The 27,174-nt window shown below is 47.0% G+C and overlaps 1 protein-coding gene across 2 annotated transcripts; it reads right to left on the reverse strand.

Annotated features, from left to right (window-relative positions):
• Window positions 1-27,174, reverse strand: LOC109876801 (ras-related protein Rab-40C). Of its 2 annotated transcripts, none has more exons than XM_031814074.1 (7): window positions 26,344-27,174; window positions 24,961-25,370; window positions 16,834-16,894; window positions 7,863-7,923; window positions 5,277-5,354; window positions 3,276-3,498; window positions 1-1,195 (listed from the first exon to the last, which is right to left on the reverse strand). In XM_031814074.1, exons 2-7 carry the CDS (start codon window positions 25,100-25,102, stop codon window positions 921-923), a joined length of 840 nt encoding a protein of 279 aa, XP_031669934.1. In that variant the 5' UTR covers window positions 25,103-25,370; window positions 26,344-27,174; the 3' UTR covers window positions 1-920. The 2 variants fall into 2 exon arrangements, with proteins under 2 accessions (XP_031669934.1, XP_031669933.1); XM_031814073.1 differs by having other exon boundaries at window positions 24,961-25,636.

Consider the following 27,174-nt stretch of genomic DNA (forward strand, 5'->3'; position numbering starts at 1 on the left):
TGAGGGAGATGGAGAGAGAGAGAGCAGGCAGAGTGAGGAGAGAAAGCAGGCAGAGTGAAGGAGATGGAGAGAGGAAGGAAGGAAAGAAGGAGAGCAGGCAGAGATCCATGAAGAGAACATCGATTATTTAACATATGAATCATGGGACAGCAGGAGGCAACACTCTGATCAACAGAGAGAGAAAGGGAGGGAAGAAGAGAGGGGAAAACACTAGAACTCAGTAGGGTTGTGTGGATGTGTTCTGGATGTGGATGGATGTATTCTGGATGTGGATGGATGTATTCTGGGTGTATTCTGGATGTATTCTGGGTATATTCTGGGTGTATTCTGGACGTGGATGGATGTATTCTGGGTATATTCTGGGTGTATTCTGGGTGTATTCTGGACGTGGATGGATGTATTCTGGGTATATTCTGGATGTATTCTGGTGTATTCTGGGTGTATTCTGGATGTATTCTGGGTATATTCTGGATGTATTCTGGGTGTATTCTGGGTATATTCTGGATGTGGATGTATTCTGGGTGTATTCTGGGTGTGGATGTATTCTGGGTGTGGATGTATTCTGGGTGTATTCTGGATGTATTCTGGGTGTATTACAACTCCAGCACAACCCCTCCTATGGACGAGGGTTGACCAGAAATGTCTGGTCGGGTCTCCTCAAGTCTGTGCACACACACCTCCCTCCTCCTACACTAGGTTTCATCACCCTCCTCACCCAGGGTATCTCCTCCCCCAGGGTTAGGGTATGGGGTAAGGGCTAGGTCTGTTTCAGGGTATCCCCTCCCTTCGGGGTGTAGGTTAGGTCTCAGACTTGGTTCTCCCCACAGGCTCTACACATCCTCCCCTCAGTGGAAGGGACAGGGTCTGTTTCAGTGTGTTTAGGGTGTCAGTCTCCCCCCTCCCCCAGACAGGGTCTATCACTAGGAGATTTTACAGTTGTTGCGTGTGCAGTTCTGTGGGGGGCTCTGGGGGGGTTTGATAGATTTAGAACGCTTCAGACTGTTCCCTTTAGACCCGCCCGCCGCGTTGGCCAGCGAATAGGACCGTCCGTGCATCATCACTGCGTTCATCCCATTGGCCATAGAGAAGGACTTGAGGTGGGACTTTATCGCCACGGGCAACGGCAGCTTGTCGATCAGGTGGACGGGCGTGCAGGAGACAATCGCTCTGCAGCACAGGTCCTGGAGAGTGAACACTGGAGGGAGAGGGGAGGAGAGAGAGTTAGTTCAACCTTGTTCTGTCTTGTTACAGCATTAGCTAGCTAGCAACCTGCTAACCACCGATCATAAGCTAGCTAGCAACCTGCTAACCACCGATCATTAGCTAGCTAGCAACCTGCTAACCACAGATCATTAGCTAGCTAGCAACCTGCTAACCACAGATCATTAGCTAGCTAGCAACCTGCTAACCACAGATCATTAGCTAGCTAGCAACCTGCTAACCACAGATCATTAGCTAGCTAGCAACCTGCTAACCACAGATCATTAGCTAGCTAGCAACCTGCTAACCACAGATCATTAGCTAGCTAGCAACCTGCTAACCACAGATCATTAGCTAGCTAGCAACCTGCTAACCACAGATCATTAGCTAGCTAGCAACCTGCTAACCACAGATCATTAGCTAGCTAGCAACCTGCTAACCACAGATCATTAGCTAGCTAGCAACCTGCTAACCACCGATCATTAGCTAGCTAGCAACCTGCTAACCACCGATCATTAGCTAGCTAGCAACCTGCTAACCACCGATCATTAGCTAGCTAGCAACCTGCTAACCACCGATCATTAGCTAGCTAGCAACCTGCTAACCACCGATCATAAGCTAGCTAGCAACCTGCTAACCACCGATCATAAGCTAGCTAGCAACCTGCTAACCACCGATCATAAGCTAGCTAGCAACCTGCTAACCACCGATCATAAGCTAGCTAGCAACCTGCTAACCACAGATCATTAGCTAGCTAGCAACCTGCTAACCACCGATCATAAGCTAGCTAGCAACCTGCTAACCACCGATCATAAGCTAGCTAGCAACCTGCTAACCACCGATCATAAGCTAGCTAGCAACCTGCTAACCACCAATCATAAGCTAGCTAGCAACCTGCTAACCACAGATCATTAGCTAGCTAGCAACCTGCTAACCACCGATCATAAGCTAGCTAGCAACCTGCTAACCACCAATCATAAGCTAGCTAGCAACCTGCTAACCACAGATCATTAGCTAGCTAGCAACCTGCTAACCACAGATCATTAGCTAGCTAGCAACCTGCTAACCACCGATCATTAGCTAGCTAGCAACCTGCTAACCACCGATCATTAGCTAGCTAGCAACCTGCTAACCACCGATCATTAGCTAGCTAGCAACCTGCTAACCACCGATCATAAGCTAGCTAGCAACCTGCTAACCACCGATCATAAGCTAGCTAGCAACCTGCTAACCACCGATCATAAGCTAGCTAGCAACCTGCTAACCACCAATCATAAGCTAGCTAGCAACCTGCTAACCACAGATCATTAGCTAGCTAGCAACCTGCTAACCACCGATCATAAGCTAGCTAGCAACCTGCTAACCACAGATCATTAGCTAGCAACCTGCTAACCACCGATCATAAGCTAGCTAGCAACCTGCTAACCACAGATCATTAGCTAGCTAGCTAGCTAGCAACCTGCTAACCACAGATCATTAGCTAGCTAGCAACCTGCTAACCACAGATCATTAGCTAGCTAGCAACCTGCTAACCACAGATCATTAGCTAGCTAGCAACCTGCTAACCACAGATCATTAGCTAGCTAGCAACCTACTAACCACAGATGAAGGATATCGTGTGGTAATTTTACCAGCAGTAAACATCTGGTGATTCAGAAAGGAACAAGGGAGAGCTTCTTTAGATGCGCTTCTATAGTGGTCCTCCGTTGCTCAGTCGCTAGAGAGCGTCCCTCCGTAGCTCAGTCGCTAGAGCATAGCACTTGCAACCCCGGGATAGTGGGTTCAATTCTCGGGACCGTCCATACGTAAAATGTATGTAAGTCACTGGATAAAAGCTTCTGCTAAATGGTATATGCTATAATATTAAAGTAGGACAGCTGTACGTAGGCTGCATCTTATTGTGTTCCTTCTGGTGCTCCTAAACCCTGGATTCTGTAATTACTACCTATTTATATCATCTATACCTTGAATACTTGTTATTGTGCTCCTACAATTTTTTCTAATTAGGAGCACATGTACTCCTTGTAAAAAAATATATATCGGTGTCAAGCTCCTCCCCCCTCACCCCCTCCTACCTCTGTTGGGCTTCCAGAACTTCTCCATGCCGTGCCTCATCAGTACGATGCGAGACAGCTCTGTGAACGACTCGATGACGTTGAAGTTGCAGAGCGGGCTGACCTCAAAGAAGGTCATGCCGTTCTTCTCCGCGTACGCCCGGGCCTGCTCCGTAGGAACCTGGCGCTTGAACGCCAGGTGGAGCCGGTTGCCTACCAGGATACGAGGTACACCCGGGGCATGCTGATGGGAGGGAGAGGGGGGGGGGATTTCAGTGGTTTACAGGAAGTAGAAAACAGTAGTAAGTTATAGAAACTGTTAGAACTGTCTCTTTTATATATATATATATATATATATCCCATCCTATCAGTATCCATCCTATCAGTATCCTATCCTATCAGTATCCTATCATATCAGTATCCTATCATATCAGTATCCTATCCTATCAGTATCCATCCTATCAGTATCCTATCATATCAGTATCCTATCATATCAGTATCCTATCCTATCAGTATCCATCCTATCAGTATCCTATCCTATCAGTATCCTATCATATCAGTATCCATCCTAACAGTATCCTATCAGTATCCTATCCTATCAGTATCCTATCATATCAGTATCCATCCTATCAGTATCCTATCCTATCAGTATCCTATCCTATCAGTATCCTATCCTATCAGTATCCATCCTATCAGTATCCATCCTATCAGTATCCATCCTAGCCTATCAGTATCCATCCTATCAGTATCCTATCCTATCAGTATCCATCCTAGCCTATCAGTATCCATCCTATCAGTATCCTATCCTATCAGTATCCATCCTATCCTATCAGTATCCATCCTAGCCTATCAGTATCCATCCTATCAGATTAGTATCCATCCTATCCCATCAGTATCCATCCTATCCCATCAGTATCCATCCTATCAGATCAGTATCCATCCTATCAGATCAGTATCCATCCTATCAGATCAGTATCCATCCTACCAGATCAGTATCCATCCTACCCTATCAGTATCCATCCTACCCTATCAGTATCCATCCCACCCTATCAGTATCCATCCCACCCCATCAGTATCCATCCCATCAGTATCCATCCCATCAGTATCCATCCCATCTTGGGTCGTTGTAGGAAAGATACGTGGTTAAAACACTGGTAAGCCTGAGTTCCATCGCTATGGGAAACGGGCCCTGGTCTTTCTAGCGGCTTCACCTTTCATTCTACCAATCAAATTCTCTAGTCTATTTCCTCCCTCTCCTTCCCTCCCTCTTCTGTCCCCCCCCCCCATCTCTCTCTCCTTCCCTCCCTCTTCTGTCTCCCCCCCCTTCTCCTTCCCTTCCCCACCTTTCGCCTCCCCCCCCCATCTCTCTCTCCTTCCCTCCCTCTTCTGTCCCCCCCCTTCTCCTTCCCTTCCCCACCTTTCGCCTCCCCCCCATCTCTCTCTCCTTCCCTCCCTCTTCTGTCTCCCCCCCCCTCTCCTTCCCTTCCCCACCTTTCGCCTCCCCCCCCATCTCTCTCTCCTTCCCTTCCCCACCTTTCGCCCCCCCCCCCCCCCCATCTCTCTCTCCTTCCCTCACTCTTCTGCCCCCCCCCCCCTCTCCTTCCCCACCTTTCGCCTCCCCCCCCCCATCTCTCCCCCCCCCCCCCCCTTCTCCTTCCCCACCTTTCACCCCCCCCCCCCCCCATCTCTCTCTCTCTCTCTCTGAATGAATGACAGGAGTCCAGTTGCAGGGTACTGTAGACTAGAGGTGAACCAGGAAAGACATATCTTCACCAAACACCCTGAGAGAAACACACACACACACACACACACACACACGGAGGATGTCCTCTAGGCTTCTGCATCCCAGAAGGACATGGTGTGTCTATAGCAGTACTCTGGGCCTATTCGGTTCTGTTCACCGAGGTGTGTTGAGGACTATGGGACAGGGTCTCTCCTTTCCTCTCCTCTACCCTCGCCTCTCCCTCTCTTCCTCCTCTCCCCTCCCTCTCCTCTACCCTCTCTTCCTCCTCTCCTCCATACCTCGTCAATCTCTCGTATCCAGCGGTCGATGCCTTCGAACGACCAGCGGTTTGCGATGTCATACACCAGCAGGATCCCCTGGAGAACACACACACACACACACACCATTGTTCTTGATGTCCTGTTTATAGAAGTAGGAGGAGCAGACAGGACCAGCCAAACACACTCAGTAGGGGACTTGTGTCATTAGAGTGTGTGTGTGTGTACTATGTCATTAGAGTGTGTGTGTGTGTGTGTGTGTGTGTGTGTACTATGTCATTAGAGTGTGTGTGTGTGTGTGTGTACTATGTCATTAGAGTGTGTGTGTGTGTGTGTGTACTATGTCATTAGAGTGTGTGTGTGTGTGTGTGTACTATGTCATTAGAGTGTGTGTGTGTGTACTGTCATTAGAGTGTGTGTGTGTGTACTGTCATTAGAGTGTGTGTGTGTGTACTGTCATTAGAGTGTGTGTGTGTGTACTGTCATTAGAGTGTGTGTGTGTGTACTATGTCATTAGAGTGTGTGTGTGTGTACTATGTCATTAGAGTGTGTGTACTATGTCATTAGATTGTGTGTGTGTACTGGATTAGATTGTGTGTGTACTATGTCATTAGATTGTGTGTGTACTGGATTAGATTGTGTGTGTACTGGATTAGATTGTGTGTGTACTATGTCATTAGATTGTGTGTGTACTATGTCATTAGATTGTGTGTGTACTATGTCATTAGATTGTGTGTGTACTATGTCATTAGATTGTGTGTGTACTGGATTAGATGAGTCTATTAGTCATGTGCAGAGTCTCAGATGACCAGAGTCTCAGATGTAATTGCAGGGTACAGTGAAATTCTGTAGCTCCAACAGTGCAGGTCAAAAAGAGAAGTACATGAAACAATAATACTAATACTATATACAGTTGAAGTCGGGAAGTTTACGTACACCTTAGCCAAATACATTTAAACTCAGTTTTTCACAATTCCTGACCAATAATCCTAGTAAAAATCCCCTGCCTTAGGTCAGTTAGGATCACCACTTTATTTTAAGAATGTGAAATGTCAGAATAATAGTAGAGAGAATTATTTATTTCAGCTTTTATTTCTTTCATCACATTCCCAGTGGGTCAGAAGTTTACATACACTCAATTAGTGTTTGGTAGCATTGCCTTTAAATGGTTTAACTTGGGTCAAATGTTTCGGGTAGCCTTCCACAAGCTTCCCACAATAAGTTGGGTGAATTTTGGCCCATTCCTCCTGACAGAGCTGGTGTAACTGAGTCAGGTTTGTAGGTCTTCTTGCTCGCACACAATTTTTCAGTTCTGCCCACACATTTTCTATGGGATTGAGGTCAGGGCTTTGTGATGGCCACTCCAATACCTTGACTTTGTTGTCCTTAAGCCATTTTGCCACAACTTTGGAAGTGTGCTTGGGGTCAATGTCCATTTGGAAGACCCATTTTCGACCAAGCTTCAACTTCCTGACTGATGTCTTTAGATGTTGCTTCAATATATCCACAATTTTCCATCCTCATGACGCCATCTATTTTGTGAAGTGCACCAGTCCCTCCTGCAGCAAAGCACCCCCACAACATGATGTTGCCACCCCAGTGCTTCACTGTTGGGATGGTCTTCTTCGGCTCGCAAGCCTCCCCCTTTTTCCTCCAAGCATAACGATGGTCATTATGGCCAAACAGTTCTATTTATGTTTCATCAGACCAGAGGACATTTCTCCAAAAACTACAATCTTTGTCCCCAGGTGCAGTTGCAAACCATAGTCTGGCTTTTTTATGGCGGTTTTGGAGCAGTGGCTTCTTCCTTGCCGAGTGGCCTTTCAGGTTATGTCGATATAGGACTAGTTTTACTGTGGATATAGATACCTTTGTACCCGTTTCCTCCAGCATCTTCACAAGGTCCTTTGCTGTTCTGGGATTGATTTGCACTTTTCACACCAAAGTACGTTAATCTCAAGGAGACAGAACGCGTCTCCTTCCTGAGCAGTATGATGGCTGCGTGGTCCCAGGGTGTTTATACTTGCGTACTATTGTTTGTACAGATGAACGTGGTACCTTCAGGCGTTTGGAAATTGCTCCCAAGGATGAACCAGACTTGTGGAGGTCTACAAAAAAAAATTCTGAGGTCTTGGCTAATTTCTTTTGATTTTCCCACGATGTCAAGCAAAGAGGCACGGAGTTTGAAGGTAGGCCTTGAAATATATCCAGAGGTACACCTCCAATTGACTCGAATTATGTCAATTAGCCTATCAGAAGCTTCTAAAGCCATGACATCATTTTCTGGAATTGTCCAAGCTGTTTAAAGGCACAGTCAACTTACTGTATGTACATTTCTGACCCACTGGAATTGTGATACAGTGAATGATAAGTGAAATAATCTGTCTGGAAACAATTGTTGGAAAAATTACTTGTGTCATGCACAAAGTAGATGTCCTAACCAACTTGACAAAACTATAGTTTGTTAACAAGAAATTTGTGGAGTGGTTGAAAACCAAGATTTAATGACTCCAACCTAAGTGTATGTAAACTTCTGACTTCAACTGTATATATACACACTATGTCGGCAGAATGTGTGTACTATGTCAGCAGAATGTGTGTTCCTACCTGAGCCCCTCTGGAGTAGGACCTGAAGATGGTGCAGAACCTCCCCTGTCCTGACGTGTCCCTGAGAGAGAGATACGAGTTAACCACAATTAAAGGGAAATTCTGCCAATTTTGATCTGTGGTTAAAAAGAGAAGGTTCTAAAAAATAAAAAATAAATGTATCTGTGACATCACAGGATAGGATTCAAAGTAAGAAAAAGTTAATCAAAACCTGCAACGGATTTCTAGCCAGGAGGGTATCATCTTCCTCCCCATAAATCAGAACTAGTTTCTAGCCAGGAGGGTATCATCTTCCTCCCCACAAATCAGAATGCGTTTCTAGCCAGGAGGGTATCATCTTCCTCCCCACAAATCAGAACTAGTTTCTAGCCAGGAGGGTATCATCTTCCTCCCCACAAATCAGAATGCGTTTCTAGCCAGGAGGGTATCATCTTCCTCCCCACAAATCAGAATGCGTTTCTAGCCAGGAGGATATCATCTTCCTCCCCACAAATCAGAATGCGTTTCTAGCCAGGAGGGTATCATCTTCCTCCCCACAAATCAGAATGCGTTTCTAGCCAGGAGGGTATCATCTTCCTCCCCACAAATCAGAATGCGTTTCTAGCCAGGAGGATATCATCTTCCTCCCCACAAATCAGAATGCGATTCTAGCCAGGAGGGTATCATCTTCCTCCCCACAAATCAGAATGCGTTTCTAGCCAGGAGGGTATCATCTTCCTCCCCACAAATCAGAATGCGTTTCTAGCCAGGAGGATATCATCTTCCTCCCCACAAATCAGAACTAGTTTCTAGCCAGGAGGGTATCATCTTCCTCCCCACAAATCAGAATGCGTTTCTAGCCAGGAGGGTATCATCTTCCTCCCCACAAATCAGAATGCGATTCTAGCCAGGAGGGTATCATCTTCCTCCCCACAAATCAGAATGCGTTTCTAGCCAGGAGGGTATCATCTTCCTCCCCACAAATCAGAATGCGTTTCTAGCCAGGAGGGTATCATCTTCCTCCCCACAAATCAGAATGCGTTTCTAGCCAGGAGGGTATCATCTTCCTCCCCACAAATCAGAACTCGTTTCTAGCCAGGAGGGTATCATCTTCCTCCCCACAAATCAGAACTAGTTTCTAGCCAGGAGGGTATCATCTTCCTCCCCACAAATCAGAACTAGTTTCTAGCCAGGAGGGTATCATCTTCCTCCCCACAAATCAGAACTAGTTTCTAGCCAGGAGGGTATCATCTTCCTCCCCACAAATCAGAATGCGTTTCTAGCCAGGAGGGTATCATCTTCCTCCCCACAAATCAGAATGCGTTTCTAGCCAGGAGGGTATCATCTTCCTCCCCACAAATCAGAACTAGTTTCTAGCCAGGAGGGTATCATCTTCCTCCCCACAAATCAGAACTAGTTTCTAGCCAGGAGGGTATCATCTTCCTCCCCACAAATCAGAATGCGTTTCTAGCCAGGAGGGTATCATCTTCCTCCCCATAAATCAGAACTAGTTTCTAGCCAGGAGGGTATCATCTTCCTCCCCACAAATCAGAATGCGTTTCTAGCCAGGAGGGTATCATCTTCCTCCCCACAAATCAGAATGCGTTTCTAGCCAGGAGGATATCATCTTCCTCCCCACAAATCAGAATGCGATTCTAGCCAGGAGGGTATCATCTTCCTCCCCACAAATCAGAATGCGTTTCTAGCCAGGAGGGTATCATCTTCCTCCCCACAAATCAGAATGCGTTTCTAGCCAGGAGGATATCATCTTCCTCCCCACAAATCAGAACTAGTTTCTAGCCAGGAGGGTATCATCTTCCTCCCCACAAATCAGAATGCGTTTCTAGCCAGGAGGGTATCATCTTCCTCCCCACAAATCAGAATGCGATTCTAGCCAGGAGGGTATCATCTTCCTCCCCACAAATCAGAATGCGTTTCTAGCCAGGAGGGTATCATCTTCCTCCCCACAAATCAGAATGCGTTTCTAGCCAGGAGGGTATCATCTTCCTCCCCACAAATCAGAATGCGTTTCTAGCCAGGAGGGTATCATCTTCCTCCCCACAAATCAGAACTCGTTTCTAGCCAGGAGGGTATCATCTTCCTCCCCACAAATCAGAACTAGTTTCTAGCCAGGAGGGTATCATCTTCCTCCCCACAAATCAGAACTAGTTTCTAGCCAGGAGGGTATCATCTTCCTCCCCACAAATCAGAACTAGTTTCTAGCCAGGAGGGTATCATCTTCCTCCCCACAAATCAGAATGCGTTTCTAGCCAGGAGGGTATCATCTTCCTCCCCACAAATCAGAATGCGTTTCTAGCCAGGAGGGTATCATCTTCCTCCCCACAAATCAGAACTAGTTTCTAGCCAGGAGGGTATCATCTTCCTCCCCACAAATCAGAACTAGTTTCTAGCCAGGAGGGTATCATCTTCCTCCCCACAAATCAGAATGCGTTTCTAGCCAGGAGGGTATCATCTTCCTCCCCATAAATCAGAACTAGTTTCTAGCCAGGAGGGTATCATCTTCCTCCCCACAAATCAGAACTAGTTTCTAGCCAGGAGGGTATCATCTTCCTCCCCACAAATCAGAATGCGTTTCTAGCCAGGAGGGTATCATCTTCCTCCCCACAAATCAGAATGCGTTTCTAGCCAGGAGGATATCATCTTCCTCCCCACAAATCAGAATGCGTTTCTAGCCAGGAGGGTATCATCTTCCTCCCCACAAATCAGAATGCGTTTCTAGCCAGGAGGGTTTCATCTTCCTCCCCACAAATCAGAATGCGTTTCTAGCCAGGAGGGTATCATCTTCCTCCCCACAAATCAGAATGCGTTTCTAGCCAGGAGGGTATCATCTTCCTCCCCACAAATCAGAATGCGTTTCTAGCCAGGAGGATATCATCTTCCTCCCCACAAATCAGAATGCGATTCTAGCCAGGAGGGTATCATCTTCCTCCCCACAAATCAGAATGCGTTTCTAGCCAGGAGGGTATCATCTTCCTCCCCACAAATCAGAATGCGTTTCTAGCCAGGAGGATATCATCTTCCTCCCCACAAATCAGAACTAGTTTCTAGCCAGGAGGGTATCATCTTCCTCCCCACAAATCAGAATGCGTTTCTAGCCAGGAGGGTATCATCTTCCTCCCCACAAATCAGAATGCGATTCTAGCCAGGAGGGTATCATCTTCCTCCCCACAAATCAGAATGTGTTTCTAGCCAGGAGGGTATCATCTTCCTCCCCACAAATCAGAATGCGTTTCTAGCCAGGAGGGTATCATCTTCCTCCCCACAAATCAGAATGCGTTTCTAGCCAGGAGGGTATCATCTTCCTCCCCACAAATCAGAACTAGTTTCTAGCCAGGAGGGTATCATCTTCCTCCCCACAAATCAGAACTAGTTTCTAGCCAGGAGGGTATCATCTTCCTCCCCACAAATCAGAATGCGTTTCTAACCAGGAGGGTATCATCTTCCTCCCCACAAATCAGAATGCGTTTCTAGGCAGGAGGATATCATCTTCCTCCCCACAAATCAGAACTAGTTTCTAGCCAGGAGGGTATCATCTTCCTCCCCACAAATCAGAACTAGTTTCTAGCCAGGAGGATATCATCTACCTCCCCACAAATCAGAACTAGTTTCTAGCCAGGAGAGTATCATCTTCCTCCCCACAAATCAGAATGCGTTTCTAGCCAGGAGGGTATCATCTTCCTCCCCACAAATCCCATAGCGTTTGAATATCACCGTTTTTAAAATGGTTTAACTTCTGATGAAATCATCGGGTAAAACTTAACATTATATTTGTTTCTACAAAACGTAGAAAATGTGCCGTTTTCACATACAGTGTCAATCTACGGTGTACCAAACGGAGATGAATGATTATCCAAGATAAAATCCAGATAATGCACTTCAGAAAAAAAAGGGTCGAAAAAAAGGGTATTCATGACTTCTCTTTAGGCCAACGCCCCTAAACTACACTACCTCATAAATACCTTGGTTAACCGTCTGATCTTGATCTTTGAGGTATAAAGTCTTCATCTGATTGTGCAGGTAGAGCGTTGGGGTCTGTTGGTAGTAAACTGAACATCTGGAAAGACCAGAGCTGTGTTCGAATACCCATACTAACATACTGTATACTACCTACTTAATGAGTACCCATACTAACATACTGTATACTACCTACTTAATGAGTACCCATTCTAACATACGGTATACTACCTACTTAATGAGTAAATATACTAACATACTGTATACTACCTACTTAATGAGTACCCATACTAACATACTGTATACTACCTACTTAATGAGTACCCATACTAACATACTGTATACTACCTACTTAATGAGTACCCATACTAACATACTGTATACTACCTACTTAATGAGTACCCATACTAACATACTGTATACTACCTACTTAATGAGTACCCATACTAACATACTGTATACTACCTACTTAATGAGTACCCATACTAACATACTGTATACTACCTACTTAATGAGTACCCATACTAACATACTGTATACTACCTACTTAATGAGTACCCATACTAACATACTGTATACTACCTACTTAATGAGTACCCATACTAACATACTGTATACTACCTACTTAATGAGTACCCATACTAACATACTGTATACTACCTACTTAATGAGTACCCATACTAACATACTGTATACCCATACTAACATACTGTATACTACCTACTTAATGAGTACCCATCCTAACATACTGTATACTACCTACTTAATGAGTACCCATCCTAACATACTGTATACTACCTACTTAATGAGTACCCACACTAACATACTATATACTACCTACTTAATGAGTAAATATACTAACATACTGTATACTACCTACTTAATGAGTACCCATACTAACATACTGTATACTACCTACTTAATGAGTACCCATACTAACATACTGTATACTACCTACTTAATGAGTACCCATACTAACATACTGTATACTACCTACTTAATGAGTACCCATACTAACATACTGTATACTACCTACTTAATGAGTACCCATACTAACATACTGTATACTACACACTTAATGAGTATATACTATTAGTACATTTTAGTATACTGTAAACAAACGGTATTGTCTCAGTTGAGCGTACTAGCATTTTGCCTGTCGACCGGAAGTTGATGCTGTTGCTATGCAACCTCTTGCTAGCTTGTTAGCATTACAAATGACTAGCTAGACATGTTAAGATTTCGGGTGTGTTCGTAAATTCAATCTGGAGTACTTTCTGTTTCACACAACTCTACTACTGACTGACTGCTTCACACAACTCTCCAGACTGACTGTTTAGACATTTTTAGCAAATGTACTGAAAATGAAACAAAGAAATGCCCCTTTGTATTCACACCACTCTGCTATGTCACTACAGACTGAGCTGTGTATTCACACCCCTCTGCTATGTCACTACAGACTGACCTGTGTATTCACACCCCTCTGCTATGTCACTACAGACTGACCTGTGTATTCACACCCCTCTGCTATGTCACTACAGACTGACCTGTGTATTCACACCCCTCTGCTATGTCACTACAGACTGACCTGTGTATTCACACCCCTCTGCTCTGTCACTACAGAGGGAGCTGTGTATTCACACCCCTCTGCTATGTCACTATAGACTGAGCTGTGTATTCACACCCCTCTGCTATGTCACTACAGAGGGAGCTGTGTATTCATACCCCTCTGCTATGTCACTATAGACTGAGCTGTGTATTCACACCCCTCTGCTATGTCACTACAGACTGAGCTGTGTATTCACACCCCTCTGCTATGTCACTACAGACTGACCTGTGTATTCACACCCCTCTGCTATGTCACTACAGAGGGAGCTGTGTATTCACACCCCTCTGCTATGTCACTACAGACTGAGCTGTGTATTCACACCCCTCTGCTATGTCACTACAGACTGACCTGTGTATTCACACCCCTCTGCTATGTCACTACAGAGGGAGCTGTGTATTCACCTTGATCATCCTTGATGTCACTACAACTTGGAGTCCACCGGTGGCCAATTCAATAGTTTAGATTTGATTTAGAAAGAATGATTTAGAAAGAAACACACTTGTCTATTTAAAGGTCCCACAGTTGACAGAGCAACTCTACCATGACATCAGAGGAGAAACCCCCGCCACGACGTCAGAGGAGAAACCCCCGCCACGACGTCAGAGGAGAAACCCCCGCCACGAAGTCAGAGGAGAAACCCCCGCCACGAAGTCAGAGGAGAAACCCCCGTCACGAAGTCAGAGGAGAAACCCCCGTCACGAAGTCAGAGGAGAAACCCCCACCACGAAGTCAGAGGAGAAACCCCCACCACGAAGTCAGAGGAGAAACCCCCACCACGACGTCAGAGGAGAAACCCCCACCACGACGTCAGAGGAGAAACCCCCACCACGAAGTCAGGGGAGAAACCCCCACCACGAAGTCAGGGGAGAAACCCCCACCATGAAGTCAGGGGAGAAACCCCCACCACGAAGTCAGGGGAGAAACCCCCACCACGAAGTCAGAGGAGAAACCCCCGCCACGACGTCAGAGGAGAAACCCCCGCCACGACGTCAGAGGAGAAACCCCCGCCACGAAGTCAGAGGAGAAACCCCCGCCACGAAGTCAGAGGAGAAACCCCCGTCACGAAGTCAGAGAAGAAACCCCCACCACGAAGTCAGAGGAGAAACCCCCACCACGAAGTCAGAGGAGAAACCCCCCACCACGAAGTCAGAGGAGAAACCCCCACCACGACGTCAGAGGAGAAACCCCCACCACGACGTCAGAGGAGAAACCCCCACCACGAAGTCAGGGGAGAAACCCCCACCCACGAAGTCAGAGGAGAAACCCCCACCACGAAGTCAGAGGAGAAACCCCCACCACGAAGTCAGGGAGGAACTCTACCACGACGTCAGAGGAGAAACCCCCACCACGATGTCAGGGGAGGAACTCTACCACGAAGTCAGAGAAACCCCCACCACGAAGTCAGAGGAGAAACCCCCACCACGAAGTCTAAGGAGAAACCCCCACCACCACGAAGTCAGAGAAACCCCCACCACGAAGTCAGAGAAACCCCCACCACGAAGTCAGAGAAACCCCCACCACGAAGTCAGAGAAACCCCCACCACGAAGTCAGAGAAACCCCCACCACGAAGTCAGAGAAACCCCCACCACGAAGTCAGAGAAACCCCCACCACGAAGTCAGAGGAGAAACCCCCACCACGAAGTCAGAGGAGAAACCCCCACCACGAAGTCAGAGGAGAAACCCCCACCACGAAGTCAGAGGAGAAACCCCCACCACGACGTCAGAGGAGAAATCCCCACCACGACGTCAGAGGAGAAACCCCCACCACGACGTCAGAGGAGAAACCCCACCACGAAGTCCATGTCCAAGGAACTGTCCGTAGATCTCCAATATAAATTGTGACGAGGCATATATCTGGGGAAGGGTATAAAACTAGTTTCCGAGAGCACAGTGGTCTCCATCATTGGGAAATGGACCGCTCATTTCTACACTCCAAAATGGCCACCTAGCTTCCCAAGGCCAAAAGGCATTCAGCTGTACAGAGTGGGGCTGAGTTGAAATGGACTGCTGATATCTCTGTTACTCAGAGGGCAGATCGATGTATCTGTCACCACAGACAGGGTTGGGTTGGTCCTGTCCAGCACTACTTTACTGTTTCACACAACTCTACTGGCTGACTGTTTCACACAACTCTACTGGCTGACTGTTTCTGTTTCACACAACTCTACTGGCTGACTGCTTCACACAACTCTACTGGCTGACTGTTTCTGTTTCACACAACTCTACTGGCTGACCGTTTCTGTTTCACACAACTCTACTGGCTGACTGTTTCACACAACTCTACTGGCTGACTGTTTCACACAACTCTACTGGCTGACTGTTTCACACAACTCTACTGGCTGACTGTTTCTGTTTCACACAACTCTACTGACTGACTGTTTCTGTTTCACACAACTCTACTGACTGACTGCTTCACACAACTCTACTGACTGACTGCTTCACACAACTCTACTGACTGACTGCTTCACACAACTCTACTGGCTGACTGTTTCACACAACTCTACTGACTGACTGTTTCACACAACTCTACTGACTGTTTCACACAACTCTACTGACTGACTGCTTCACACAACTCTACTGACTGACTGCTTCACACAACTCTACTGACTGACTGCTTCACACAACTCTACTGACTGACTGCTTCACACAACTCTACTGGCTGACTGTTTCACACAACTCTACTGGCTGACTGTTTCACACAACTCTACTGACTGTTTCACACAACTCTACTGACTGACTGCTTCACACAACTCTACTGGCTGACTGCTTCACACAACTCTACTGGCTGACTGTTTCTGTTTCACACAACTCTACTGGCTGACTGTTTCTGTTTCACACAACTCTACTGGCTGACTGTTTCTGACTGACCCTGTAAAACAACACCTATCATACTACTATGGCCCTGTACAACAACACCTATCATACTACTATGTCTGACCCTGTAAAACAACACCTATCATACTACTATGTCTGACCCTGTAAAACAACACCTATCATACTACTATGACTGACCCTGTAAAACAACACCTATCATACTACTATGACTGACCCTGTACAACAACACCTATCATACTACTACGACTGACCCTGTAAAACAACACCTATCATACTACTATGACTGACCCTGTAAAACAACACCTATCACACTACTATGACTGAGCCTATAAAACAACACCTATCATACTACTATGTCTGACCCTATAAAACAACACATTACACTGCACCTATCATACTACTATGTCTGACCCTATAAAACAACACATTACACTGCACCTATCATACTACTATGTCTGACCCTGTAAAACAACACCTATCACACTACTATGACTGACCCTATAAAACAACACATTACACTGCACTGTACTAATAACCACAACATGTTGATTCAACATGTAGGATGTACTAACCACAGCTCCAGTTTCACTCTCCTCCCATCCAGCAGAATAGTGGTGGTCTTGTAGTCGATGCCTGGATGGAGGAGAGAGGGAGGAGGTTGAGAGAGAGAGAGAGAGAGAGAGAGAGAGAGAGAGAGAGAGAGAGAGAGAGAGAGAGAGAGAGAGAGAGAGAGAGAGAGAGAGAGAGAGAGAGAGAGAGAGAGAGAGAGAGAGAGAGAGAGAGAGAGAGAGAGAGAGGAGAGAGAGAGAGAGAGGAGAGAGAGGAGAGAGAGAAGAGAGAGAGGAGAGAGAAGAGAGAAGAGAGAGAGAGAGAGAGGAGGAGGTTGTTGAGAGAGAAGAGAGGAGGAGGTTGTTGAGAGAGAGAGAGGAGGAGGTTGTTTGAGAGAGAGAGAGAGAGAGAGAGAGAGAGAGGGGAGGAGGTTGTTGAGAGAGAGAGAGAGAGAGGGGAGGAGGTTGTTGAGAGAGAGAGAGAGAGAGAGGGGAGGAGGTTGTTGAGAGAGAGAGAGAGAGAGGGGAGGAGGTTGTTGAGAGAGAGAGAGAGAGAGGAGGGGAGGAGGTTTGAGAGAGAGAGAGAGAGGGGAGGAGGTTGTTGAGAGAGAGAGAGAGAGGGGAGGAGGTTGTTGAGAGAGAGAGAGAGAGGGGAGGAGGTTGTTGAGAGAGAGAGAGGAGAGGGGAGGAGGTTGTTGAGAGAGAGAGAGAGAGAGGGGAGGAGGGTTGTTGAGAGAGAGAGAGAGAGAGGGGAGGGAGGTTGTTGAGAGAGAGAGAGAGAGAGGGAGGAGGTTGTTGAGGAGAGAGAGAGAGGGGAGGAGGTTGTTGAGAGAGAGAGAGGGGAGGAGGTTGTTGAGAGAGAGAGAGGAGAGGAGGTTGTTGAGAGAGAGAGAGGAGGGAGGAGGTTGTTGAGAGAGAGAGAGGTTGAGAGAGAGAGAGAGAGAGGGGAGGAGGTTGTTGAGAGAGAGAGAGAGAGAGAGAGGGGAGGAGGTTGTTGAGAGAGAGAGAGAGGGAGGAGGTTGTTGAGAGAGAGAGAGAGGGGAGGAGGTTGTTGAGAGAGAGAGAGAGGGGAGGAGGTTGTTGAGAGAGAGAGAGGGGAGGAGGTTGTTGAGAGAGAGAGAGGGGAGGAGGTTGTTGAGAGAGAGAGGGGAGGTTGAGAGAGAGAGGGGAGGTTGAGAGAGAGAGAGGGGAGGTTGAGAGAGAGAGAGGGGAGGTTGAGAGAGAGAGAGGGGAGGTTGAGAGAGAGAGAGGGGAGGTTGAGAGAGAGAGAGAGAGGGGGGGGGGGGGGGGGAGGTTGAGGGGGAGGTTGAGAGAGAGAGAGAGGGGGGGGGGGGGGGGAGGTTGAGGGGGAGGTTGAGAGAGGGGGAGAGAGAGAGAGAAGGGGGAGGTTGAAATACAGAAGAGAAAGTGGTAGGGAGGAGGGTGAGAGAAAGAAGGGAGAGGTATTAGACATTAAAAAGCATTATCAGTTCACCTGTCCTTATAGCTCTCTCTGTGTGTGTGTGTGTGTGTGTGTGTGTGTGTGTGTGTGTGTGTGTGTGTGTGTGTGTGTGTGTGTGTGTGTGTGTGTGTGTCTTCAGAATGTAAAAGGACACATGTTGTGCTTCAGTTGCAGTTCTCCACTTCGATGAGAAATCTTTGCTCTCGTCCTGACCAATCAAATGACTGCTTTCACGGCGCGGTCTATGGCACTGCATCTCAGTGCTAGAGGCGTCACTACAGACCCTGGTTCGATTCCAGGCTCATTCACAATTGGCCCAGCGTCGTCTGCGTTAGAGTTTGGCCGGGGGGGAAGGCCGTCATTGTAAAGAAGAATTTGTTCTTAGTTGACTTTCCAAGTAAAAAAAAAAAAAAGTTCACAAACTGCCATTCTTTTATTTAAAAGGAACTCAGTCCACCTTTAAAGTTACTCTTGAAAGGTGTAATAGTAGTTGGGTAATATATCATCAGTTCCTCTGTCATTTTGGGGCGGCAGCGAAGCCTAGTGGTTAGAGTGTAGAGGTGGAAGGGTAGTCTAGTGGTTAGAGTGTAGAGGTGGCAGGGTAGTCTAGTGGTTAGAGTGTAGAGGTGGCAGGGTAGTCTAGTGGTTAGAGTGTAGAGGTGGCAGGGTAGTCTAGTGGTTAGAGTGTAGAGGTGGCAGGGTAGTCTAATGGTTAGAGTGTAGAGGCGGCAGGGTAGTCTAGTGGTTAGAGTGTAGAGGTGGCAGGGTAGTCTAGTGGTTAGAGTGTAGAGGTGGAAGGGTAGTCTAGTGGTTAGAGTGTAGAGGTGGCAGGGTAGTCTAGTGGTTAGAGTGTAGAGGTGGCAGGGTAGTCTAGTGGTTAGAGTGTAGAGGTGGCAGGGTAGTCTAGTGGTTAGAGTGTAGAGGTGGCAGGGTAGCCTAGTGGTTAGAGTATAGAGGTGGCAGGGTAGTCTAGTGGTTAGAGTGTAGAGGTGGCAGGGTAGTCTAGTGGTTAGAGTGTAGAGGTGGCAGGGTAGTCTAGTGGTTAGAGTGTAGAGGTGGCAGGGTAGTCTAGTGGTTAGAGTGTAGAGGTGGCAGGGTAGTCTAGTGGTTAGAGTGTAGAGGTGGCAGGGTAGTCTAATGGTTAGAGTGTAGAGGCGGCAGGGTAGTCTAGTGGTTAGAGTGTAGAGGTGGCAGAGTAGCCTAGTGGTTAGAGTGTAGAGGTGGCAGAGTAGCCTAGTGGTTAGAGTGTAGAGGTGGCAGGGTAGCCTAGTGGTTAGAGTGTAGAGGTGGCAGGGTAGCCTAGTGGTTAGAGTGTAGAGGTGGCAGGGTGGTCTAGTGGTTAGAGTGTAGAGGTGGCAGGGTAGTCTAGTGGTTAGAGTGTAGAGGTGGCAGGGTAGTCTAGTGGTTAGAGTGTAGAGGTGGCAGGGTAGCCTAGTGGTTAGAGTGTAGAGGTGGCAGGGTAGCCTAGTGGTTAGAGTGTAGAGGTGGCAGGGTAGCCTAGTGGTTAGAGTGTAGAGGTGGCAGGGTAGTCTAGTGGTTAGAGTGTAGAGGTGGCAGGGTAGTCTAATGGTTAGAGCGTTGGACTTGTAACCGGAAGGTTGCGAGTTCAAACCCCCGAGCTGACAAGGTACAAATCTGTCGTTCTGCCCCTGACCAGGCAGTTAACCCACTGTTCCCAGGCCGACATTGTAAATAAGAATTTGTTCTTAACTGACTTGCCTAGTTAAATAAAGGTAATAATTAAAATGTCAGTCATTACAGACCTTAGAGTCATTTATAACCAGTCAGAAATGTCCAGATCAACCAGCCCAGGTGACGCTTTTTAATTCAGGTTTTTTTAGCCCATAGACACCGTTGTCATTTTGTCACTCAAATATCACATGAATACACATCAGACATGGCAAAATGTATAGAATTACAAGTTGTTACATTTTCCTCCATCAACAAGAGGGGTGTGAACAGTCTGTATCATGAACAGTGCTGGTCCCCATCGAGGTCTGAACAGTGCTGGTCCCCATAGAGGTCTGAACAGTGCTGGTCCCCATAGAGGTCTGAACAGTGCTGGCCCCCATAGAGGTCTTAACAGTGCTGGTCCCCATAGAGGTGTGAACAGTCTGTATCATGAACAGTGCTGGTCCCCATAGAGGTGTGAACAGTCTGTATCATGAACAGTGCTGGTCCCTATAGAGGTGTGAACAGTCTGTATCATGAACAGTGCTGGTCCCTATAGAGGTCTGAACAGTGCTGGTCCCCATAGAGGTCTTAACAGTGCTGGTCCCCATAGAGGTCTTAACAGTGCTGGTCCCCATAGAGGTCTGAACAGTGCTGGTCCCCATAGAGGTGTGAACAGTCTGTATCATGAACAGTGCTGGTCCCCATAGAGGTCTGAACAGTCTGTATCATGAACAGTGCTGGTCCCCATAGAGGTCTGAACAGTGCTGGTCCCTATAGAGGTGTGAACAGTCTGTATCATGAACAGTGCTGGTCCCCATAGAGATGTGAACAGTCTGTATCATGAACAGTGCTGGTCCCCATAGAGGTCTGAACAGTCTGTATCATGAACAGTGCTGGTCCCCATAGAGGTCTGAACAGTGCTGGTCCCTATAGAGGTGTGAACAGTCTGTATCATGAACAGTGCTGGTCCCCATAGAGATGTGAACAGTCTGTATCATGAACAGTGCTGGTCCCCATAGAGATGTGAACAGTGCTGGTCCCTATAGAGGTCTGAACAGTGCTGGTCCCCATAGAGGTGTGAACAGTCTGTATCATGAACAGTGCTGGTCCCCATAGAGGTCTGAACAGTCTGTATCATGAACAGTGCTGGTCCCTATAGAGGTCTGAACAGTGCTGGTCCCCATAGAGGTCTGAACAGTGCTGGTCCCCATAGAGGTCTTAACAGTGCTGGTCCCCATAGAGGTCTGAACAGTGCTGGTCCCCATAGAGGTCTGAACAGTGCTGGTCCCCATAGAGGTGAACAGTCTGTATCATGAACAGTGCTGGTCCCTATAGAGGTGTGAACAGTCTGTATCATGAACAGTGCTGGTCCCCATAGAGGTCTGAACAGTGCTGGTCCCCATAGAGGTGAACAGTCTGTATCATGAACAGTGCTGGTCCCCATCGAGGTCTGAACAGTGCTGGTCCCCATAGAGGTCTGAACAGTGCTGGTCCCCATAGAGGTCTGAACAGTGCTGGTCCCCATAGAGGTCTGAACAGTGCTGGTCCCCATAGAGGTCTGAACAGTCTGTATCATGAACAGTGCTGGTCCCCATAGAGGTCTGAACAGTGCTGGCCCCCATAGAGGTCTGAACAGTGCTGGTCCCCATAGAGGTGTGAACAGTCTGTATCATGAACAGTGCTGGTCCCCATAGAGGTCTGAACAGTCTGTATCATGAACAGTGCTGGTCCCTATAGAGGTCTGAACAGTGCTGGTCCCCATAGAGGTCTGAACAGTGCTGGTCCCCATAGAGGTCTGAACAGTGCTGGCCCCCATAGAGGTCTGAACAGTGCTGGTCCCCATAGAGGTCTGAACAGTGCTGGCCCCTATAGAGGTCTGAACAGTCTGTATCATGAACAGTGCTGGTCCCCATAGAGGTCTTAACAGTGCTGGCCCCTATAGAGGTCTGAACAGTCTGTATCATGAACAGTGCTGGTCCCCATAGAGGTCTGAACAGTGCTGGCCCCTATAGAGGTCTGAACAGTCTGTATCATGAACAGTGCTGGCCCCCATAGAGGTCTGAACAGTGCTGGTCCCCATAGAGGTCTGAACAGTGCTGGCCCCTATAGAGGTCTGAACAGTCTGTATCATGAACAGTGCTGGTCCCCATAGAGGTGTGAACAGTCTGTATCATGAACAGTGCTGGTCCCTATAGAGGTCTGAACAGTCTGTATCATGAACAGTGCTGGTCCCCATAGAGGTGTGAACAGTCTGTATCATGAACAGTGCTGGTCCCCATAGAGGTGTGAACAGTCTGTATCATGAACAGTGCTGGTCCCCATAGAGGTCTTAACAGTCTGTATCATGAACAGTGCTCGTTCCCATAGAGATGTGAACATTAGATAGTATCTGAAGACAGAGCATCTCTCTCTCTCTCGCTTTCTCTCTCTCTCATTAGTTATTCCCTCTATCTTCTCCCCCCATATCTCTGGGGGATTTGTCTGATGGAGCTGGGAGTGTGTGAAGCAGCTCTTTTGAAGCCACAGACCAGCAGCCCTGCCCCCCCTCCCCCTTTCTCTCTCTCCATCGCCCCCCAACTATCAACAGCAGTAAGCTGTCACATCCAGCAGCACCATAACACCCAGACAGGCATCCGTCTCCTTTCCTCGTGCCCAAGGAGAGCTCACCCCATCGGGTACGGATCTGTCACAACCTCCCCTCTCCACTGAGAACCTCCAGGACTCCGACAGAGTCACACGACAGCTAGCCTGTAGACACCCCTAGCTCTGAACGATAATGACTGGGGATTCCCGGCAACAATGCTATTGTATTGAAGAAAAAGAAACCACACAACCTTTGCAATGACTTAACAAGGACAACGTAGGCAGTTCAAACAACACCCTGATGAACTGGTGTGGAAGCTATGATTCCCAGCGTGATGGTAGCTAATGGGCGTCTCAGACTCAACACACACCCTGACAAACCAGAATAGAAGGCATCTGGTGTTCCTCGGGCTAAGGTCATGGTGACTGTAGCTACACTCTCAGGGGACCTGCTGGGTGTGTGTGTGTGTGTGTGTGTGTGTGTGTGTGTGTGTGTGTGTGTGGAGAGTATGTGTGTGTGTAGAGAGTGTGTGTGTGTGTGTAGAGAGTGTGTGTGTGTGTGTGTGTGTAGAGAGTGTGTGTGTGTGTGTGTAGAGAGTGTGTGTGTGTGTGTGTAGAGAGTGTGTGTGTGTGTGTGTAGAGAGTGTGTGTGTGTGTGTGTAGAGAGTGTGTGTGTGTGTGTAGAGAGTGTGTGTGTGTGTGTGTAGAGAGTGTGTGTGTGTGTGTGTGTAGAGAGTGTGTGTGTGTGTGTGTAGAGAGTGTGTGTGTGTGTGTGTAGAGAGTGTGTGTGTGTGTAGAGAGTGCGTGTGTGTGTGTGTAGAGAGTGTGTGTGTGTGTGTGTAGAGAGTGTGTGTGTGTGTGTGTAGAGAGTGTGTGTGTGTGTAGAGAGTGCGTGTGTGTGTGTAGAGAGTGCGTGTGTGTGTAGAGAGTGCGTGTGTGTGTAGAGAGTGTGTGTGTGTGTGTGTGTGTGTGTGTGTGTGTGTGTGTGTGTGTGTGTGTGTGTGTGTGGAGTGTGTGTGTTGTTTTACAGGGTCAGACATAGTAGTATGATAGGTGTTGTTTTACAGGGTCAGTCATAGTAGTATAATAGGTGTTGTTTTACAGGGTCAGTCATAGTAGTATGATAGGTGTTGTTTTACAGGGTCAGTCATAGTAGTATAATAGGTGTTGTTTTACAGGGTCAGACATAGTAGTATGTTACCCCTGGAGGAAACTAGGGTTAAGTGCCTTCCTCAAGGCACTTGGAGATTTTCACCTTGTCGACTCGGGCAGCGACCTTTCAGCTACTGACCCTTCCGCTGTAGCTGATACATTATTAGTTAGTGAGACAGTGACTGGACCCTCTGCTGTAGCTGATGCATTATTAGTTAGTGAGACAGTGACTGGACCCTCTGCTGTAGCTGATGCATTATTAGTTAGTGAGACAGTGACTGGACCCTCTGCTGTAGCTGATGCATTATTAGTTAGTGAGACAGTGACTGGACCCTCTGCTGTAGCTGATACATTATTAGTTAGTGAGACAGTGACTGGACCCTCTGCTGTAGCTGATACATTATTAGTTAGTGAGACAGTGACTGGACCCTCTACTGTAGCTGATACATTATTAGTTAGTGAGACAGTGACTGGACCCTCTGCTGTAGCTGATACATTATTAGTTAGTGAGACAGTGACTGGACCCTCTGCTGTGGCTGATACATTATTAGTTAGTGAGACAGTGACTGGACCCTCTGCTGTAGCTGATACATTATTAGTTAGTGAGACAGTGACTGGACCCTCTGCTGTAGCTGATGCATTATTAGTTAGTGGGACAGTGACTGGACCCTCTACTGTAGCTGATACATTATTAGTTAGTGAGACAGTGACTGGACCCTCTGCTGTGGCTGATACATTATTAGTTAGTGAGACAGTGAGTGGACCCTCTGCTGTAGCTGATACATTATTAGTTAGTGAGACAGTGACTGGACCCGCTACTGTAGCTGATACATTATTAGTTAGTGAGACAATATGAATGTGTCTGCATTGTTCAGACGTTTTTACAGGAGCGGAAAAGATTATTCACTTACCACACACAGCGGACTGGTATGTGTCTGTTTTTAGGTGGTGTGTGTGTAGATGGTGTGTGTGTGTGTGTGTGTGTAGTATGTGTATACATGTGTTATGTGTCCGTGCGTCTGTGTGTGTCTGTGTCTTTACGCGTTCGTGCTGTGTATTTGTATTTATTAGAGATCCCCCTTAGCTGCTGCCAAGACTTGTGTCCTCTCCCTGTATGTGTGTGTATGTGTAGTACATTTTCAAGTGAGTCATTTAGCAGAAGCTCTTATCCAGAGCGACTTACAGTTCGTGCATTCATCCTTAAGACAGCTCGGTTGGACAACCACATAATCACAGTCACAGTAAGTACATTTTCCCCTCAATAAAGTAGTTCTCAGAAAAGTCCTGAGCTCGTGACTCACCACTGCTGTACGCGTACGGAGACTCTGCCGATCCATCCTGTAGGCTGTCTAGTATCTCCCCTTTCCCCACATCGCTGTCCCCGACCAGGAGGAACTTCAACAGGTAGTCATAACTCTTCACCGGGCTGCCCTGGGTACCCATCCTGCCTTCCTCACATCTGTCCCCTCACACACTGGGGGACGAGAGGGAGAGGATGGAGGCAGAGGGGGGCTAAGGGGGGATAGGGGCTGGAGAGGGGGGGGAAACTGGTATAGTCTATTCCAGCAGAGAAGTTAGAGGAGTCAAGAGACTGTGTGGTCCTCCAGTTGAGAATTGTTGATTAGCCCTACGGCCCACTGTTGTGTGTCGAGGTGGAGTTGAGGCTCTGCTACAGGTTAAAACACCTGACCACCATTGTAGCTTGGCAAGTCTGAATGAGGCAGCAATAGTGGACACAATTATTATTTTTTAAAGTCCCTCCAGGTTAAACAGCTTGCAGGAGTTGGAAGTACGGTGTGCTGCTCAAAACCAAAACGTCCCTTGGACAGGAATTAGGCAGGGTACCAGTGGTGGTCCAAATAACGTCACTGCTGAAAGCAAGCTGCGAGCAGAAGTCTGATCTTCCAACCTCAACACCGTTTTGCAACTGGTATTTATTTAACCACCGACTTCTCTGACTGCTAGCGGTTCAAACACCTGTCACAGTTTAAAACAACAATTACATTTAAAAGACAACGCTGTTGCTTCGTCAACAGACGGTTAGTAAACGAACCTTGTTGTGAGCTATCTGGCAATAACCTCTCTTTAGATGAAAACAACATATTTGTTTTGTGGACGTGACGTTAGCTAAACTGTATATTTTAAGGACGTAGCTAGTTTCCTAGTTAGCGTACAGGCTATCTGTGTTCGGGTCCTTATTGTTAGCATAACGTTAGCTAGCTAGCGAGTAATGCCATTATGGGCTAGCTATCGCAACAAAGAAAGTGTTATCAAGAACATCTAACGTTACAGTCTATGTTGAGCCCACAAAACAAAAATGTTTATAACCGGTTTTCTTTTAAAACTAGATAGTTAGCAACCCTGTTATAGTAATTAAAGGGTAAATATGCAGCTAGCCAGAATGGTAGCTAGCAAGCTAACTATGAACAACAGCTTTGCGTGGCTGGCAAGACAGGAGGAGCTAGTTAGCTGGGTATGCTAAGCTAGCTGGTAATGCTAAGCTAGCTGGTAATGCTAAAATAGCTGGTAATGCTAAACTAGCTAGATATTCGTGGTTAGTTGACAAGTGTCAAATCAAATCAACGACAGAGGTCAACATCCGAATTAAATAACATACCCTATATGTATCAGTTTGCCAGAGCTCTCATTCATAAAGGTAATAATTGTACGAGTAATCTCCTAACCTGTCGATAACTGGACTATCCTCTTCCTAACTGGTTTACGATGCTGGCTTCCTTGGTACCGATTGCTTGCTAACTTCACCCGAGACTGGCTGCTCTGAAATCGGGCCCCTCTCTCTTGTCCGGACAACAAAGATCCGTAACTTCCCGACCTTTTCCTTGCCTTGGTTCTATCCAGAACTTGCAGTTTGACGTATTTTCTCGTGGGTCCAAAGCACACTTTGAGATGTAAGGTTTTAGTCCAAGTCCGCGGTAAATCATTTGAAAATCTCAGTTTGTAAAATCATACATGTGTTTTTTTCCTTCCACGCTCAATCATATTCGCGATAACACACTGTAGCTGACAGATAGGCACTGCACAGTCTGGTGCTCGAGGTTCCCGCTACGCCCTTACCAGCCTCTGATTGGATACACATACGCACCGAATGATACGATTGGCTATCAGAAAAATCAATCATAAAATCTGTCAACAACACATTGAGAGTGTGGAAGTGACTGAGATTAAAGGGGCAGATTGGACTATGTTGATCGTACTGGTCTACTGGGTACTGGCCTGTGACCGGTGACGCAAACGGGCAAAGGCAGGTGAAGGAGGAACGGTAATCTTGCGCTGCTCGGTTCGCGTTGTCAACAAGGCAGCATGGTGCATCTTCCAGAAACATCTCTTTCCAATAAAAATATATATGTTTGAATTTTTCCAATGAGTTTTCATTTGGAAGGTATATACAGCGTTTATATTTACAAAACTATCACTTTTTCATGTCATAACACATGAAAAAGTAATACACAATACTCCACGAGCTTAATTATGTCACTTTTGTTTTTGAGCTGATT

This window comes from Oncorhynchus kisutch, unplaced genomic scaffold (genome assembly GCF_002021735.2).
Source record: "Oncorhynchus kisutch isolate 150728-3 unplaced genomic scaffold, Okis_V2 Okis06b-Okis10b_hom, whole genome shotgun sequence".
In the NCBI taxonomy this organism is placed as follows: domain Eukaryota; kingdom Metazoa; phylum Chordata; class Actinopteri; order Salmoniformes; family Salmonidae; genus Oncorhynchus; species Oncorhynchus kisutch.

Bases quoted from the DNA above. Each gene is read 5' to 3' on its own strand.
- LOC109876801 (XM_031814074.1), bottom strand. From the start codon at position 25,102: ATGGGTACCCAGGGCAGCCCGGTGAAGAGTTATGACTACCTGTTGAAG. The intron at 16,895-24,960 runs GTGAGTCACGAG...TCCTCCATCCAG, and splicing joins TCCGTACGCGTACAGCAGTG to GCATCGACTACAAGACCACC. The intron at 5,355-7,862 runs GTAGGAACACAC...TGTGTTCTCCAG, and splicing joins CCTACTCCAGAGGGGCTCAG to GGGATCCTGCTGGTGTATGA.